The 19519-nt window shown below is 40.4% G+C and overlaps 1 protein-coding gene across 1 annotated transcript; it reads left to right on the top strand.

Annotated features, from left to right (window-relative positions):
- Positions 1–7243: 7243 nt before the first annotated feature.
- On the top strand, positions 7244–19421 carry LOC128132477 (leucine-rich repeat extensin-like protein 5). The gene is made up of 2 exons (XM_052769071.1): positions 7244–7548; positions 18575–19421. The coding sequence occupies exons 1-2, from the start codon at positions 7244–7246 to the stop codon at positions 19419–19421; spliced, it is 1152 nt and encodes a 383-aa protein (XP_052625031.1).
- Positions 19422–19519: the final 98 nt, after the last annotated feature.

The following is a 19519-nucleotide window of genomic DNA, read 5'->3' as shown; positions in this document are numbered from 1 at the left end:
GTAGGACGATTTACTTACATATACTAAGTCTTGGTTCAGTTAAGACTACAACAAACCTTTTAAAAAATATTGGATTTTCTAGAAACAAACTTATAACAAACTTTAAGGAACAACATCCATTTTTCATTCATAAATTGTTTATGAACTCACCAGCTTTAATGCTGATACTCTTTCAAAAACAACTTGTATTCTCAGGTATTCAGTAATACATGTAACCACAATATTTTTGAAGGCAAGACGCTAAGACGCATATTTCTTTTGAACTATTTTGACATCATATGTAATTTATTTGGAAACATGTATTTTTTTGCAACGATGTAACCTTTTAAATTATATTTATGATGGTTGTGTTTACTTTCTTCACTATGGTTATGATACTGAGCATGACGTCCTCCGCCCCCGAACGTTTCTGTAGTTCCGGTTTGGGGGTGTGACAGATTGGTATCAGAGCTTTGTTTATAGTGAACTAAGTATATCGAACCACGTAAGATATACAAACTATAAATACAACGGGACAAAAATTCTCTGACGTAGCTTTTCAAAAATACTTTAAAAATAGATATTAGTATTTTTATAAAAGTATTCGTACAATCGCACTCATTAATTCAGTATCATAATGGTGATAACATAAAAGTATCAAGACAAGTTGGACACCATGATCCAGCTTCAGGGTATGAAGTCATATCTTGGATGAATATAACCTGATCAACTTTATTTAGCCAAGGTATGACCAACGTATGCCGAAGAAGAATCATGATGAGCAACAAGTCTTCAACTTACCAACAACCTTGAGAATCAAACATAAAAATACTATAGGAGTATTTTAACACAAATAATCACATTATAAATTTCGATAACTAATTTCTTATACCAAAAATTCTCACGATATCCTTCTTATCCCTATTCTCGTACAGGCGCGATGGCAGGATTTCACTTGTCGGGTGATCCCTAATTCCCCAACCAAAGGAATGCCGGTTGGATTGTGGAAGACCCATAGGAGGATTCCAAAGAGGAACCCATGTAGGATGAGGAACCCATGGAGGATGAAGAACTCATGGAATAGGAAGAATCCGTAGACGATGAAGAAGAAGAAGACTCTGATAGAACCGACTCAGAACCTGAAGTTTACAACCCATACCCTGCCTTTATCCCTCCGCAACACTTCCAAGACCCGACACCCCAATGGGCCGAAACTATACATCGATGGATCAGAGAACAAGGTCAACGACCTCCCTATGGCATGGAACGAGGTTTTTATGACCTCAACCAAGGAGGGTCAGCCGACAGAGCCCTTCCTATCATGGTTCACCGTGTCGCATGTCACGAGGAGCAAACCAGGGTACACACCCGACATCTCATGGAAGTTGGTGCCACTAGCCAAGTCAACTCCGTTCATATTCGCCGGTTGGATGATGACCACGATCGAACTCGAGACCGCACCGAGCTTCTTCGACGGGAAATGGCCACGACCGAGCTGAAGTGCAAGAACTCCGAGAACACTGAGCCACTTTAGAAGGACATCTAACAGAAGCAGAGCACCAAGCGGCAGAATCCAGAGCTGAAATGAGGGAAACGAGGAACGTCAGGTCTTCACTTCGTGATCCCCATAGCTTCAACCGCCGCAAGTAGTGTTTGCACTGCTCGCTTCAGTTTAATCTAGTTTTGCGAATAAATATTACTATTACTTTCTAGTATTTTATGTCCAATCTCGCGACTAAAGTGTTTACACTTTCGGGATCTGTTAGGCGGTCAAAATTTTTCTATACATTGATGTAGCATAGATGTAACGTCCCAAAATTTAAGACTAATAATTTCTTTTAATAAAACATTACTTTAAGCAAATTCATCATTTCAAAACATTAACAGAGTATTAGTTTCCAAAATACATGTTCGTTATCAGAGTAAACATTCCCAGGCTGTCTAATCTATGGTGTGTGCCATGCGATCACCCCAAGCTCTTCCCTCCGCTACCGGAAGTACCTGAAACCAAAACTGAAAACCGTAAGCACGAAGCTTAGTGAGTTCCCCACCCTACCACATACCATGCATAACCACATACTACACATACTGGGCCACGCCCGCTATCCTGGGCCTCGCCCGCTATCCTGGGCCTCGCCCCCTACCTCGGGCCTCGCCCGTTACAACGGCCCCGCCTAGCTTCGAGCCCCGCTCGGATACATATATGTTTCACCTAGGCCTCGCCTGTCACAGGGCCTCGCCCACTAACGTATAATAGCACTTAAACATATCACATCACATAACATAATCTAAACACATACTAACGGATCTTGTCCTAAGGCCTCGCCTATCCCTGGGCCCCGCCCTTGTCCTGCTACCGATGAGTCATGGAACCTCGTCCATACTCCTGCTGATAGTGAGGTACGGGCCCAACCCACCCTCACTCCTTCCCTAACTTAGGCCTCGCCCCTGATCTGTTGCTATTGAGATGTGGAACACCATCCACACTCTGCTATTGGTGAGATACGGGACCTCACCCACACTCACCTCCCTACCCGGCACATACAAGTATCACACAGACAACAAGTATTAACTATCACATAAACCATTCCTTGGGCACCCGCCCTCTATCAATGGACCTCGTCCCGAATATCAAACTAGCATATTGTGCCTAGGGCTAACCCTCGGGTCTTCTACTCATAACTACATGGGCCGGTATTGTGGCCGTAGACCCATTCATACAAAGGGAACTCACCTGCGCTGGATGTACTGGCTGATGAACCCACTAGCTGCTGCCCGGCAACTCTCTGAACTCCTGCTCCACTCGCTCCCCCGAGCTACCAATATCAATGCAACACTAAGTCTAACCGACCCCCGAAAGACAACCAAGTCAACTCTGGTCAAAGTCAAAGTCCTGGTCAAAGTCAGCCTTCCAGGTCAACCCTACTCGCTGAGTCACCCTATTAACTCGCTGAGTTCATATGTTCAGAGTCCTTCCATTCGCGACTCGACTCGCCGAGTCAGTCCATGACTCGCCGAGTCTACCGATTACCGAGTCCTGACCTGTCCAACTCACCGAGTCTCCATTCGACTCACTGATTCGAGTCTCAACTCGAAGGGTTTGGGGTTTCGCGACCTGACTCGTCGAGTCCAAGAACAGACTCGCCGAGTCCATAACAACCTTCAACAGACTCGCCGAGTTGTTCATCCAACTTCCCAAGTTCCTGCCCAACTTCATCTGACTCAACGAGCTGTTCATCCCACTCGTCGAGTTCCTCCTCATCTTCATGCTACTCGCTGAGTCCACTCAAAGGACTCACCGAGTCCATTCAGATCTTTATACATGCAGAGGACTTTTGAGTCATGCATGGACTCCAAACTGTAGATCTACCCTTCCCAAGCCTATCCCCCACGTAAATTTGCAAACTTTACGTGTACAGAAGGAGATCTAGGCAAAATACACCATAAACTAGGGTCTAAGGCAAAGAGGCTCCATAATCAACTCAAGGGCTGAAACTTTATGCTTTCCAAGACCAAAATATACTTAGATCTGAAGTAGCAACTCCAGATCCGGCTTCTAACTCAAATGGATCACTACTCATGTCTAAAAGCCCCAAAACTCACAACCAAAATAGATTTAAAGGAAGGGAAACGACTTAATACCTTTAGATGTTCAGAAATATCTTCCCAATCTCAGATCTATAGCCCCCTCCTTGCACCTTCAAGATCCTTCTTCCTTCTCCAAGCTTTAATGCACTCCTCAAGACAACAATTGGCTCAATCAATGGATATGGCGGCTAGGGTTTGGCATTCTGGGTTAAAGAGGCAGTAAAGGAACCCTAGGGAAGAGAATGAGGCGCTTAAATAGGCCCCAAGTCCCGAATTTAGGGTTTCCTTGAACAGACCTGACTCGCCGAGTCTCCTTGGCCGACTCGCCGAGTCGGTCACTTACTCCTCGACCCGGATCTTGCTTGGACTCGCCGAGTCCCCCCCTTAAAGTTAGGGTTTTCTTTCCTTTCTTGGCCTTCAAAACTTTGGGTGTTACAATAGACCCCTCGTAGGGTAAAAGTTTCCCCAATATTGTATACTAAGTTATATAAATGAAATTGACACGCTATTTGTTTTATTGGAAACATTGCATCAAGTTATATATAATTAAGACCATGTCGACCTAGAAATATTGGTTCCGCCTTGGATCCTGTTCCTTGTTTGGTTGTGGGCCCAGGGCAGATCCATTAGATTCGAAAGTTTATTTAATCTTAATTAGATATAAATATTATACATCGAACGATTGATAGATTGGCCGGTATAGATACTATCACAGACATTTCATGTGAATCAAATCTATCAGCATTCATAAAGTCTATATTTCATTACCTATAGACCTCTAGTATGAATGGATCCTTACAATATCTTTACAAGTCGGAATCATGATGCATATAAGGAACTAATAATGTTTAGTTTAACTCTCGACTTGTGAGCGCTATCAAAGACTTATTGTCTTTTCATTCTTGATATGGCAGAAAATGCCACCTCGTAGAAATCCTAGACGTGGCGGCGCCGCAGGAGCTGCACCACCGCCACCACCACCTCCACCATCCCCTCAGTTCGACCCGGTAGTGTTCCAGGCTGCCATAATAGCCGCAGTAGCAGCCACAATGTCCCAAATCAGCACCAATAATGCGGGTGGTGCGAGTATGGTGCCACAAATTCTAACAACGGGGACAGTCAGGGACGCTCGAGAGAGTGTACCTACAAATACTTTACTTGTAACACCCATAATCAGAAAGACCAAGAAAGGAAAGGAAAAACCCTAAGTCAAAGGGTCAGCTCGTCGAGTCCAGGGAGGAACTCGGCGAGTCGGAACGAGATCCGGGGGATCGATTAAGTAGCCGACTCGGCGAGTCGGCAAAGAGGACTCGGCGAGTCCGGCCTGAAGAAGGAAACCCTAAATCTGGGACTTTGGGCACTATTTAAGCGTCTTATTCTCTCCGTTAGGGTTTCTTGGAGCCTCTCTCATCCAGAAACTAAAACCCCACCTCCATTGTTGCATATTCAAGTCTCTTGCCAATTTTGGGTGATTTGAAGGAAGAAGGAAGGAAGGAATCTTTGGGGCTTCAAGGATTGGATTTAGATCCAGAGTTTGGGCCACCTTTTAGAGCTATTGAAGGTATTAAGTCGTTATTTTCACCCTTCTTCATCTAGTTTTCCCTTTTGTTATGAGATTTGGGGCTTTTATGCCATGTCCTTGAACCATTTCGAGTTAGAACCCAAATCTGAAGTTGCTACTTCAGATCTAAGTGTATTCTGGCCTAGAGGGTCATAAAGTATCAGTCTTGGGGGTGTAGGTGAAGCATGGTTGTCCTAAACCCGAGTTTGGAGTGTTTTGGGCCTAGATCTCCTTAGCCACACGTAAAGTTTGCACCTTTACATGAGGGATAGACTTTGGAGGTATGGATCTATGATTTGGAACCCCTGCATGGCTCGAAAAGCCACTGAATGGATTAAGAACTGGAGAGACTCGGTGAGTCACATGGGTGGACTCGGCGAGTTGGATGAAGTTGGGCAGGAACTCAGCGAGTTGGAAGAACAACTCGGCGAGTCTGTTGAAGATTGCCTGGGACTCGGCGAGTCTGTTCTTGGACTCGGCGAGTCAAGTCGTGAAACCCCAAACCCTTCAAGTTAGGACTCGGATCAGTGAGTTGAGTGGGGACTCAGTGAGTTGGACAGGTCAGGACTCGGAAGTCGGTAGACTCGACGAGTCAGGGGCTGACTCGGCGAGTCGATTCGTGAATGAAAGGATTCTGAGCTAATGAACTCAGAGAGTCAGTAGACAGACTCGGCGAGTAGGGTTGACCTGGAAGGTTGACTTTGACCAGAGTTGACTTAGTTGACTTTTGGAGAACAGTTAAGCTAAGTGATATATGTTTTGGTATTGGTAGCTCGGGGAGCTAGTGGAGCAACGGTTCAGGGAATTGCCGGTCAGCATCTAGAGGGGTTACCGACAAGTTGAGCAGTACTAGGTGAGTTTCCCTTTGTGTGAATGGATCTAGGGCCACAATGTTAGCTCATGTAGTTATGAGTAGGAAGACCCGGGGGTTAGCCCTAGGCGCAGTATGCTAGAATGATATTTAGGACCAAGGTCCAATGATAGCGGGCGGGTGCCCAAGGAATGGTTTATATGATAGTTTATACTTGTTGTCTGTGTGATACATGTATGTGCTTGGTAGGGAGGTGAATGTGGGCGAGGTCCCGTATCTCACCAATAGCAGAGCGTGGACGGTGTTCCACATCTCATTAGGAGCAGAATAGGGGCGAGGCCCAAGTTAGGGAAAGAGTGAGTATGGGCTAGGCCCGTATCTCATTATCATTAGGAGCGTGGACGGGGTTCCATGACTCATCAGTAGCAGGACAAGGGCGAGGCCTCAGGACATGATTTATTAGTATATGTTAGCTTATGTGTTGTGGTATGCCTATGTGTTAGTATATGTTAGTGGGCGAGGCCTAGTGACAGGAGAGGCCTAAGTGAAACAGATCTGTATCCGAGCGGGGCTCGAAGCCAGGCAGGGCCTGGAGCGGCGGGGCCGTTGTAGCGGGCGAGGCCCGAAGTAGCGAGCGTGGCCCAGTATATGTTGTATGTGTTTATGCAGGGTATCTGGTAGGTTGGGGAACTCACTAAGCTTCGTGCTTACTATTTTCAGTTTTGGTTTCAGGTACTTCCGGTAGCGGAGGGAAGAGCTCGGGGTGATCACATGGCACACACCATAGTTTTGACAGCCTGGGATGTTTTACTCTGATAATGAAAATATGTTTTGGAAATGATACTCTGAATTCATGTTATGAATTATGCTATGTTTTTATGAATATGGTTTTGTTAATGATTTAAAGAAAATTTTTGGTACGAATTTTCGGACGTTACATTACTAATGTCAAACCTAAAACCTTCAATGGAAGTGGAGGTGTCATAGCATTGATGCAATGGCTTGAGAAAACCGAATCCATCTTTGAAATATGCGCATTCCCTGAAGCAAGCAAGGTCAAGTTTGCAACATGCACATTCTCTGAAAGGGCCCTCACCTGGTGGAATGGCCACGTCAAGGCATTAACACTTCCGGTGGCTAATTCGATAACATGGGAAGACCTGAAAACCATGTTAATGAAAGAGTACTGCCCAAGGGGCGAGATACAGAAGTTGGAAGAAGAACTTTGGGGTCTCAAAATGACAGGCTCTGACGTCCTATCTTATACCTCAAGGTTTAGCGATCTAGTCGTGCTGTGACCCGGGATGGTTCCGTCGGAAAGCAAAAAGGTGGAAAGATACATATGGGGACTATCTCCCCAACTTCAAGGAAACGTATTGGCCTCAAAGCCAACTACCTTTGACAGTGCCAAAGAACTGGCACAGCAACTCATCGACCATAAGGCCAGCCATGGCACTGTGACAACCACCCCCGAGCAAGCGAAAAGGGGAAGTAACAAGAGGAAGTTCTGGAACAAGAAGAAGGGTCAACCTGCTCAAGACCCTACCAAAAAGCAACAAGTGGTTGTTGTGCATGCTGCCACAACCACTGCCAAACCAACTCCGATAAGGCAATACGTCGGGAACCTACTCAAGTGCAACAAGTGAAGCTTTCACCACAACGGTGCATGACGTGAAATGCATTGCACCAACTGTAACAAAAAGGGACACACCGCTTGATTTTGTAAAACTACAGTCTAAAAAAACACACAAGCTACTAACGCCGGAGCAAGTCGAACCTGCTATGGTTGTGGAGAGGCAAGACACTTCACGCAGAACTGCCTGAAGGCAAGGAACCCCAACTCTGGTGAAGTGGGTAGAGTTCTGACGATAGTTCATGAAGAAGCAGTTGCAGACCCAACTGTGGTCACCGATACGTTTCTCCTTAACAATACATATGCATGCATTCTTTTCGATAGTGGCACGGAGAAAAGCTTCGTGAGCCATCAATTTAAATGCTTGCTTAAACAAAAACCACAAACACTAAAAGACACATTCACCGTAGAAATGGCTAACGGAAAAACAGAGAACACTAACGACATTTACACCAAGTGTACCCTTACCTTAAACAATCACTCATTCCAAATCGACCTTATGTCGGTCACTATAAAAAGTTTTGATGTCATCATTGGCATGGATTGGTTATGCCTTCACCAAGCTGAAATCCTATGTCACAAGAAGGCCGTTCGCCTTAATTTGCCAAATGGCGAAACCCTCGTCGTCTATGGCGACAAACCCAGCTCAAACTTTCAGATCATCTCTTGTGTCAAGGCTTAAAAGTATCTCCGCAAGGAGTACTACGCCTTCCTAGCCCACGTCGTATAAGAGAAGCAAGAATCAAAAAACATAAAAGACATTCCATAGGTCTGTAACTTTCCTGACGTGTTCCCGGAAGACCTTCCTGGAGTGCCCCCTGCTAGACAAGTCAAATTCTGAATCGACCTAATTCTTGGAGCTACCCTCGTAGCCAAATCGCCATACAATCTAGCCCCAGCCGAAATGCAGGAATTGTCCAGTCAATTGAACGAATTGCTAAGCAAAGGTTTCATTAGACCACGCTTCCCACCTTGGGGAGCACCGGTCTTGTTCGTTAAGAAAAAGGATGGACCGTTCCGTATGTGCATTGACTACCGTGAATTGAACAAACTCACCATTAAAAACCGATACCCTTTGCCTCGAATCGACGACCTCTTCAACCAGCTGCAAGCAACAAGTTTCTTTTCAAAGATTGACCTTAGATCAGGGTACCATCAGCTACGAGTTCAAGAGGAGGATATTCCCAAGACTTGTTGGATTAGTGTCTAAGTCCATAACTATTTTGGTATGTACTTGACCCGATGGTGCATGGTCCTTTTGGGTTGCCTTCACCAAAGCAACTTGATTGGAGAAATGAATAAAGAGAGAGAGGATAATATGATTTATTAATATGTTATAATAATAATATATTTGTTTAATTAATATTGGTCAATAATTAATTAAGAATTAATTTTGTGATCAAGTGTAATTAATTAAACTAGAGGGGCTGAATTGTAATTATGTGATAGTTACAAAATAAGGTAAGAGTTATCTTATTATTAGGTTGGACGAATTTAAGGATATAGAGCCTTAGAATTCGAGTATGATAAGGATTCAAGGATTATCTTATTGGTTGCTTGGTGGATAAGCAACTAGATAAGGATAATGACTGAAACCCTATCTCTACACCTATATAAACACCCCTAGGGTTATGAATTCGGGTATCCCTTCCCAAGAAGTCTTAGAAACGAATTCTAACTTCCCTCCTCTCTCTTTATACCTTCTCCACTTGCTTATGGTGTTTGTAAGCCATTAGAGGAGTGACACTTGTGACTCTCAGCTTTCCAAGGTCAATTCAAGGAGGAATTAGATTGTTATTGCTATATAACAATCAAGGTATGTTCTTAAACCTATTTACATGTGAATTCTGATTTCCATATGCTAGAATTAGGGTTTATAGTCTTGGATTCAAAGCATGTACAATAGAGAAACCTAGATCCAAGCATTAGGGTTTGTATGAGCACATAGGATGTCTTATGACCAAAACCCATCAGTGGTATCAGAGCTTTGATTGGTTTCTATTGTATTGATGCTTGTTGTAACTGAAAAATTCGATTTTTTGCATTCTGGAGGCTAGAATCGCCGAGTCCATGGCTGAACTCGCCGAGTCCAAGGTGACTCGACGAGTCCAAGGCTGACTCGACGAGTCAACTCGTCAGAAGGAGGGTACTTCGGGATTTCTTGCTGTTTTTGCTTATGGATAGTTACCTTATCATGTTAGATCATTATTAATCCGATTATATGATATATTTGACTATAATTTTGATCTAATTGAAGATATTTATCAATTAATAAGATAATTGTTTCCTTATAAGATAATTGATTAATTATTTTGAGTAAATTGATAAATTGTTTTGCAAGAAATCATTAAATAAATCAAATATGGATAATTATGTGATTAAATGTTAATTTGAATTATTTGTTATTTGATCCTTGTAGTTATGAAAAGTTCATATATTGCCCTTTAGGTTTTATAGTTTAAATTTGAACCCAAAAGTTTTGTTGTTTTGAAATTTAAATAGTTGAAACCCTAATGTTTTGAAAAAGGTTTCAAAACTTGCCCTCATGTTTTGGAATTTAAATTTTGATTAAATAGTTTAATTTTGATGCATATTTAAATCCTAAACCCTAATGTGTTGAAATGTTTCAAAACTTTCCCTCAAGTTTTGGAATTTAAAAGTTGATTAAAAGTTTAATTAGGAATGTTAAATTCTAAAACTCTAGTATGGTTTTGAAAAAGTTCACATCACACCCTTATGGTTTTATTAATTAATTAAGGTGTATAATTAAAAGAGGTTTAATAAATCCATAAAAGTTTAGGTTAACCATTTAATAGAATTAAAAGTGTAATTGTTAAAGTTAACCACATAGTATTTTAAAAGTTATAAAATACACCCTATACTATATATAACATTAAAAGTCTAACATTATATATATGTATAACTAAAAGTCAGTCTTACCGTTAGTAGGCCTCATTCACGAAGCTGGTCTATAAGGGGTGTTTAAGGAAATTGCCTATAAAATGGCGATTGAATGGGTATCCACTCTTACCCACCGCACTCTTGACTAGTGGAGGGTCGTTAGCCGAACGGGTAGGATAGGACGAAACCTTCCATTATAAGTATAATGAATTACTAAAGTAACTAAATGTTTTTCGAAATTCCCAATCTTAGTTACTTAGGCAAAAGTGAATTGATGCAATTCCATGAAATTACACTTTGTGCCCTTGCGAAGACGTTAGTGGAGCGTGTGTGGTTAACCGGCACACTAAATGGGTCTAAGCAAAGGTAGCAAAGGGTGACTCAATGTTTGTCATAGTTCGGTGGAGCGTGTGTGGTTTACTGGCACATCGAATAGGTGATTGTAACATGTGAGGGCACCATGTAAGTTTGCATGGTTATTCACACCCGCTTTGTGATCCTCGGCATCCCAGTCACAAACAAGAGGGGCATATCGAGATATAAACATGCCATTGAAAGTTCAATGAATCTCAAAGGATCTAGGAGTTTTCATAGATTTAAAACTTAAATTTCTGCTTTTTCGTTTTTCATGGTGGAAATTAGTGAATCGTCATTCACTTACCTTCAAATATTCTGCAACCAGATTACGGCATCCCTTTTCTAGGTTGTAGCGTATTGTGTTGGGTCCTAGCCTTAGTATCTCATTTGGGTGATTTACTAAGGACTCAATCAATCAACTAACTTGAATTCGTTTTCTCCCGTATTGTAGATGTCAAAGTTCGACAACTATGGTCTTCCCAAATCCCGTGGAACAAGCATTCCACATGAAGATGATATTCCACGATTCGATCGAGGAACAAGAAACCATGCTTCACTTCCTCCTCCTGCTCCAATTATTCTCCCTAACCCACAAGATTGTAAAATTGAAAGGTTCAATATCACTCAAGCCCTTTTGGCAAGTAAACATAAAAAAAGGTAAGTCGGTGTGTGCACACGTCCTCGGGATGAAGTCGCACATTGATAGACTAAGAATGATGGGATCCGTTATTAGTGAAGAGATGGCTGTTGATTGGGTTCTTCAGTCACTTCCTAAATCGTATAGTGAGTTCGTAAGAGAGTACTATATGATGAACCATGACGTGACCCTTATAGATCTCACCTCTATGCTTATTGCTGCCGAATCAGCAATGGTTTGGCGCAATAGAAAAGCAAAGTTAATTGGTGAATCTGCCTTCGAGACCTCTATGGATATAAACAATGGCAATGAAAGACATGCAATGATCGAAAAGTTTAAGGCGATGTCTGAAGTAGTTCCATGTGTTGTTCCAAAAGAGTCAATTTGCTTTTATTGCCAAGAGAATAGGCATTGGAGACAAAGTTGCCCTAATTACCTAAGAGATCTAAGAGATGGGAGAGTCAAAAGTATGACTACGCTTTAGGTAAATATCCACTATCTAACTCAATTAAGTTCCTATTCATTGATTCTTAATACATGATGTAATAAGATTGCATTTGAATGTTTTGTAGGGTCGGTGAAAAGAAAGGAAGCTTGATAAGAGAAAGCAAGATGAATCTAATCACAAGAAATGGATCTCGATCGCATGGACTTGAAGATTAGATTTTGAGCTTAGAAATTTATGATAGAGTTGTTAGAAATTTTCTTTTGTACGTAGTTTTCAATGGATTTTGCATTTTAAGGACAATTTTTTTCCGCTGTTTATATAAATAAAATAAATTTTGTTTGACTTATTTATTTAATTGTTTATTTCCTTACAATGAAATCATTATGAAAATCGATGTTTGAATATTTCTACAACGAATGGATATGATTCTTGTTTATGTTATTTATGGAAATGTCAAGAATTTACCAAATAGGGAGAGTTTCTCATCGCCCAAAGTTTCAATCGGACAGAAATTTGGAATCAAGCAACTTGGTTGCATGATGAATAAGAAATTCATATTTGGAAATTAGATCAATTCGTTGACAAAGTGTCAAGTGAAGGACTAGGAGATCAAGTGCACAAAGTAGTGTGTTGATCATGTTCACCATAAGAATAACAAAGATATTCGTCATGATTTACTAAAGGCTTAGTAAATATGACTATACTTACAAGATTAAGTGTAATTCTAAATTGATTAAAGGGTTTAGATCAATAGTAGAACGAATAAGAAGAATCAAGTAGGCAGAAAGATAAAAGTTTTTCCATTCTAAAATGAAGGGAGAGTACCTTTTATGCTTTATGATAGGTCTTAATGATTAAGAACCATATCTTAATTGATCCTCTAAGTGAGTCTTAGTACAATTGTATGTCCAAGAAGAGGAATCAAAGAATTGAAGAAATGGTTAAATCAATAAGTCAATCATACTTCGTTCCAATAACAAGTCTTAAAGTTAAGATTGTGACATTAAGTGAAAAGTCTTAAGAAGGTTTGAAACATTCATCAAATGTGGAAAGTTGTGATGTCTTGGATAAGACAAAGACCAACTAGGACCAATTTATGAAGAGTTTTGATAAAAGCTACACTAACTCTTGAATATTTGTTTGTCAAGAAATGGTTTTTGACAAGAGAATCTTATATGTCAAGGAGTCAGTGGGAGTCTTAATGATCTTGAAAGGTTTCAAGAACAAATCAAATAAACCTTATCGATCATCACTAGCACACGAGTTGAGGTTTACAACCTATCGTGTTGACATTATTTTGATTATGTGCCAATCCAATCAAGTTAATTATGCATGTGAGTTCTATGAGTTCCCATTTTGAACGCATAAAAGGCAAAGCACCTTAATCAATGAAAGGTACATTGATAGGAAAGGGTGAGCTGCTTAACTACTTGGAAGACATGGTGGGCAGCTGTGCTACCATAAAGGCAAGAAATCGAGATCAAGAAAGTTCGATCCATAAGAGTTTGAATTTGTCGTAAACTTTGGTTTTGACAAATTCACATGGATAGGAACAAATACACTGTTTAAATCTAAGTGTCATAAGATTTCCTCCTTCATGAAAATGATTGTGAGGAAATGCTTTCACTAAGACAGATTTTAAGAAGATAGCTATTGTAAAATTGCATTCTCGAATTCAATTATGGTTACGGCATCCCTTTCCATAATTTGAATTATGAGATTTGGCAATTAGTCTTAATTGTTTAGACACACATATGAACTATCGAAGACAAAGGTGTATAAAGAATCATTGATAAAGGATTATCAAAGCACTAAGTATTAGAAACATGAACTTAAGAAATTCAATAAGCATTGTTTTCTGAAAGTTAAGATGTTTATGAATACATGTCGAAGCTAGTGGGAGCATAAGTGTTATGTTTTATAATAATCATCAAGATAGTGGGAGCATAAAAGTTATGATTGTATGATTATTAAGGAAAGTATTGCAAGGTTAGCAATATTAATTATAGAAAACAAGAGTCATACTTTGCAAAGTCGCAAAGTTGAAGAGTTGTTTTGCTATAATTAAGGGAGAGAATATTATGCTTCATTTCAAATCTAAAGGTTTAGGTTGAGAAATGTTAATAAAATTTAGTCAAAGGTACAAAGTGTGTTCTTAAAATTTCGATTATGATTACGGCATCCCTCTTCACTATTCGAATTTTGAGAACATAGCAAATAAAACATTATGCGTCGTGTCCCATACGCTTCGGGTATAGGATCGATTGTAAATGCTTTAATGTTTGACCATTCTAAAATTTTCCAAATGTCTAGCGCATTTAGAGGGAAAAAGGACAATAATTGGTTTTGACTAAAACAATTAAACAACTATCAAAGGACAATCCAAAGTTCGACGAGGATTGGTCGCTTGTGAGTAGTTGGAAGTATAGTATTGGAAAATATGGAAATGTTTCCATATTGGATGGACCATATCGATATCATTACAAATAGATAAGATTCTATTAAGAATGAGTTGTCATATGGAACATATGGAAGTGTGTCCATATTGGGAATTGAATGTTGAGAAATCTATGACTAGATTAGAAACTTCTATGCAAAAGGATGTTCAAAGAAAGTACTTTAAGTGAGAGACATCACATCTATGGAATTGTCTTGTAACAATCTCCGATAGAAGACTCTGCAATATCATTGGCAATAGTCTTTGTGACTTTGGGACAGTAACATTACAAAAGAGATCATTGCATAAAATGTTAGAATCTAGCATATTCTATAAGTAGCAAGAATTTGATATTCTTTCACTTATGAAAAAGGATTTGGAGTTGTAAAATGAGAATGATTGGAAATGTGTTCAATGTGATCTATTTCACAAAGTAAGAGCCATAGGTAAACATTGTGTGCATGCTAGGAGCATGGGACAAGTGTTGTAATTCAAGTAAGAAGTTGATTACCCGAAACGACAAATAATGAGTAATCAATATGGTGATAAATAAAAGGTGTTTTATTTATGCTCAAAGGGTTGAGGCCATATGGGATTAGTATTATTCTTGTGTTTCACATTTGCATGTTTTGACTTCCAGAATAATTGAGTTTATTAAGAATAATCGAATTATTCAAACGGGCCACAGTCGTTCATATGTTGGAAGTAGATATGAATGAAGACTGTCGTGAATTGGTGTGTGGATTGTCTAAAAGAGTATTAGACATAAGCAAATTTTTGCTGCAACGTTCATGAGTGCTTATGAATGTGATTTGAGCATTGGATTAGACCCACGCTCACTTGGATCACTCCATGGATTGTATCACGAGTGATTGGTGAGACGATAACATCTTATATTCTTGAAACCGAGATGTGTGAGTTGTATCTTGCGAATCGGTTGCACATTGATAATATGTAAACGCACTAGTAACTTGGTGTTATAAAACATATTGTTGTGTGTGATTCGGTGCGTGAGTACAAGCAAGCATTGTATCAAAGTTTATCCGTTCCTTTTATCCAAAGTAGGATAAAAGCGATATCTTTGGGCCCCTCGATGGTTTAGTGATGACAAACGTAAATGCTCGGCCGGGCTAGGGCTAATTTGATTTGTTCAATTAGTCTGTCGTCATAAATCGGAAATCGAGATATAGTACAAAGAGAATGATTTGAAATCATATCTCATATGATATCTAGAATGGAGGAATATATGATCCCTTATCTAAGGACACACGTATCTGATAGGATCAGAGTTGACAGCGGCTTTGGAAAGCTACGATTGCAGATCGGGATCCGAAGTCATATGCAGAATAGTTATTAGACTTATCCAAGCGGGAGACTGTTGGATTAGTGTCTAAGTCCATAACTATTTTGGTATGTACTTGACCCGATGGTGCATGGTCCTTTTGGGTTGCCTTCACCAAAGCAACTTGATTGGAGAAATGAATAAAGAGAGAGAGGATAATATGATTTATTAATATGTTATAATAATAATATATTTGTTTAATTAATATTGGTCAATAATTAATTAAGAATTAATTTTGTGATCAAGTGTAATTAATTAAACTAGAGGGGCTGAATTGTAATTATGTGATAGTTACAAAATAAGGTAAGAGTTATCTTATTATTAGGTTGGACGAATTTAAGGATATAGAGCCTTAGAATTCGAGTATGATAAGGATTCAAGGATTATCTTATTGGTTGCTTGGTGGATAAGCAACTAGATAAGGATAATGACTGAAACCCTATCTCTACACCTATATAAACACCCCTAGGGTTATGAATTCGGGTATCCCTTCCCAAGAAGTCTTAGAAACGAATTCTAACTTCCCTCCTCTCTCTTTATACCTTCTCCACTTGCTTATGGTGTTTGTAAGCCATTAGAGGAGTGACACTTGTGACTCTCAGCTTTCCAAGGTCAATTCAAGGAGGAATTAGATTGTTATTGCTATATAACAATCAAGGTATGTTCTTAAACCTATTTACATGTGAATTCTGATTTCCATATGCTAGAATTAGGGTTTATAGTCTTGGATTCAAAGCATGTACAATAGAGAAACCTAGATCCAAGCATTAGGGTTTGTATGAGCACATAGGATGTCTTATGACCAAAACCCATCAAGACTGCCATCAGAACACGCTATGCTCACTACGAGTTTGTAGTAATGCCTTTCGGCTTAACAAATGCACCCGCAGCGTTTATGGACCCGATGAATCGGGTGTGTCGACCTTACTTAGACAAGTTTGTGATTGTTTTCATCGATGTATACTAGTCTACTCCCGAAGTAAGGAAGAACACAACCATCATTTATGTCAAGTCCTGGAGACACTGAGAGCGGAGAAATTGTACGCAAAATTCTCAAAGTGCAAATTTTGGATTCGAGAAGTGAATTTCCTCGGACATGTAGTCAGCAAGGAAGGAATACATGTGGACCCTTCAAAGATCAAGGCAATCGAAAGCTAGGCAGCACCAAGAACACCTACCAAAATCCGACAATTTTTAGGACTCGCCGGTTACTATCGAAGATTCATTCAAAACTTCTCCAAAATCGCAAAACCACTCACCACCTTGACTCAAAAAGGAGTGATCTTCGTCTGTAGGGGGGGGGGGGGGTAAGCAAGAGGTTGTGTTCCAAACGTTGAAACGAACTCTGTGCAGTGCTCCAATCTTGTCCTTACCGGATGGAACCAAGGACTTTGTGGTTTATTGCGATGCGTCAAACCAAGGTCTAGGATGTGTGTTGATGCAACGAGGAAAGATCATTGCCTACGCCTCAAGACAGCTGAAGACGCACGAGGTAAACTATACGACGCACGATCTCGAACTAGGAGCAGTAGTTTTCGCCCTAAAAATCTGGAGACATTACCTCTACGACACCAAGTGCACTATCTTCACCGATCACAAAAGCCTTCAGCATATCCTCAACCAAAATGAACTAAACATGAGACAAAGACAATGGGTGGAATTGCTAAATGATTACGAATGTGAGATTCGTTATCACCCCGGAAAAGCCAACGTGGTAGCGGACGCCTTGAGTAGAAAGGAATACTCGGGCCGCCGAGTAAAAGCGTGAACCATGACCATCCATTCACACATGTCTGCATAAATCAGAGAGGCACAAGAAGAAGCCTTAAAGCCAGAGAACGTAACAGGAGAAGCGTTGAGAGGAATGGATAAAAATCTTGAAGTTAAGGATGACGGAGTTCGTTGTCTCATGAACCGGATCTGGACACCAAAATTTGGTGTAGTTCGTTGTTTCCGCCATTCCGGTTTGGGGGTGTGACATGTTTCTTAACAATAATATTCTTTCACAATGGATTAGTGTTTTTGTTAGATTTTGATGGTTTTTTTTTTTTTTTTTTTTCATTTTTAACCATTTTTAGTTTTAATATTTAAGAATAAATGTAATTCTTAAACCATTATTAGTTATATTTTTTAGAATGAATGTAATAACTGTTTATAGTCTTATTCTTTATGAATTAATGTAATTAGTGAATCTTAAAAAATAAAATCTGTATTCTTTAGAAAATGTTATTCTTGATAATATGTTGTATAATTTTTTAAGCAACTTTACTATAAAAAAAATATCTTGCATGGAACCATATTCTGCAAAAATAAAATCGAAAATATATTTACAAGTTTATGGTTGACTGTTGGTCATTCTGACAGAATAAAATCTATTATTATTAAAAATTATATTAGAATTTAATTTGAATTAATTTAAAATATTCAAAATTTTAAAAATAAGGGAATTAATTATCCCTTTAAATTCGAAATTTTCCTTTTTAATATAGTCTATTTGACCAAAATGTCCTTATGTTGAATTTTATGTGATTATATAGTACATGTTACCCTATTGTGATATCATGTATCCTCATATCTTGATCATTGATTCTATTCTATCCGTTGGTCCAGATTTTTGCATACGAGTACACAATAAATGTTAGAAACATTTGAATCTAACCCTTTGAGAACAGATTTGGACCACGTAATTTTGTTAATTAAAATTATAAAATAATATTCATATAAATCAAAAATAGTTACAAAAAATTGAAAAGTCACTAACCAACACCATTCACCACCAAACACCACCTCCACCACCCGCCACCACCCACCACCATCACTCATCACCACCACCCGCCTCTACCACCACTCATCACCACCCCTACCTATCACCCACCAAAGACACCACCCGCCACCACCATCACCACCTACCATCACCCAACCAACACCACAACTCACCATCACCACCCACCTCCACCACCCCCACCCACTTCCATCACCCATCACCACCACCCGCCACCACAACCCACTACTACCATTACCCGTCACTACCACCTCCACCCACCACCCACCAAAACCACCACCTGCCACCATTATCACCACCCACCAACTACCACCACTTATCTCCACCACCCATTACCATCACTCACCACCACTACCTGTCACTGCCACCAACCATCACCCACTACCCACCACCACCTGCCACCCACCAAAAACCACCAAACACCACCACCACTACCACCCGTCACCACCACCCCCATCACTAACCATTGTCACCCCCACCCTCACCCACCACCTGCAAAAACAACCACCCACCACCTGTAATCACCACTCACATCCACCATTACCACCTACCACTGTCACCACCCACTGCTTACCACCACTAACCGTCACCACCACCAAATATCATCACACGCTACCACCACCACTTACCCACCAATACCTAACATTATTCATCATCACCATTCACCACCCACCACCAACCAGCACCACCACCCCCTACCATCACCCCTACCCAACATCCACCAAAACTACTAACCAACACCACCCCCCACCATCACCCACACCTAACATCCACCAAAACCACCACCCACCACCATTACCACCACCATCACCCCTACCGCCAACCACCACCTACCACCTCCACCATCACCACCCGCTACTTACCACCAGAAACCACCACTACCACCCACCAGCTCCACCATCACCATCCACCACTAACCACCACAAACCACCACCACCACCATAGGTTGATGTCTTAAAAGTAAGTTAGTGATTTTCGAACTCGATTTACCTGCTTCAAGAAGCCCTAGACCTTGAAATTATTTGGGGTGATAGAGAAGTTGG

The sequence above is a fragment of the Lactuca sativa genome, chromosome 2 (genome assembly GCF_002870075.4).
Source record: "Lactuca sativa cultivar Salinas chromosome 2, Lsat_Salinas_v11, whole genome shotgun sequence".
Lineage (NCBI taxonomy): Eukaryota > Viridiplantae > Streptophyta > Magnoliopsida > Asterales > Asteraceae > Lactuca > Lactuca sativa.
Note: the sequence above shows the minus strand (reverse complement) of the source record. Positions and strands in the feature narration are given on the sequence as shown.

Excerpts from the sequence above, each read along its gene's own strand:
- LOC128132477 (XM_052769071.1), top strand. The coding sequence starts at position 7,244 with ATGGTTCCGTCGGAAAGCAAAAAGGTGGAAAGATACATATGGGGACTA. Across the intron at positions 7,549-18,574 it reads GCCAAACCAACTCCGATAAG|ACACCACCCGCCACCACCAT; the intron begins GCAATACGTCGG and ends CACCCACCAAAG.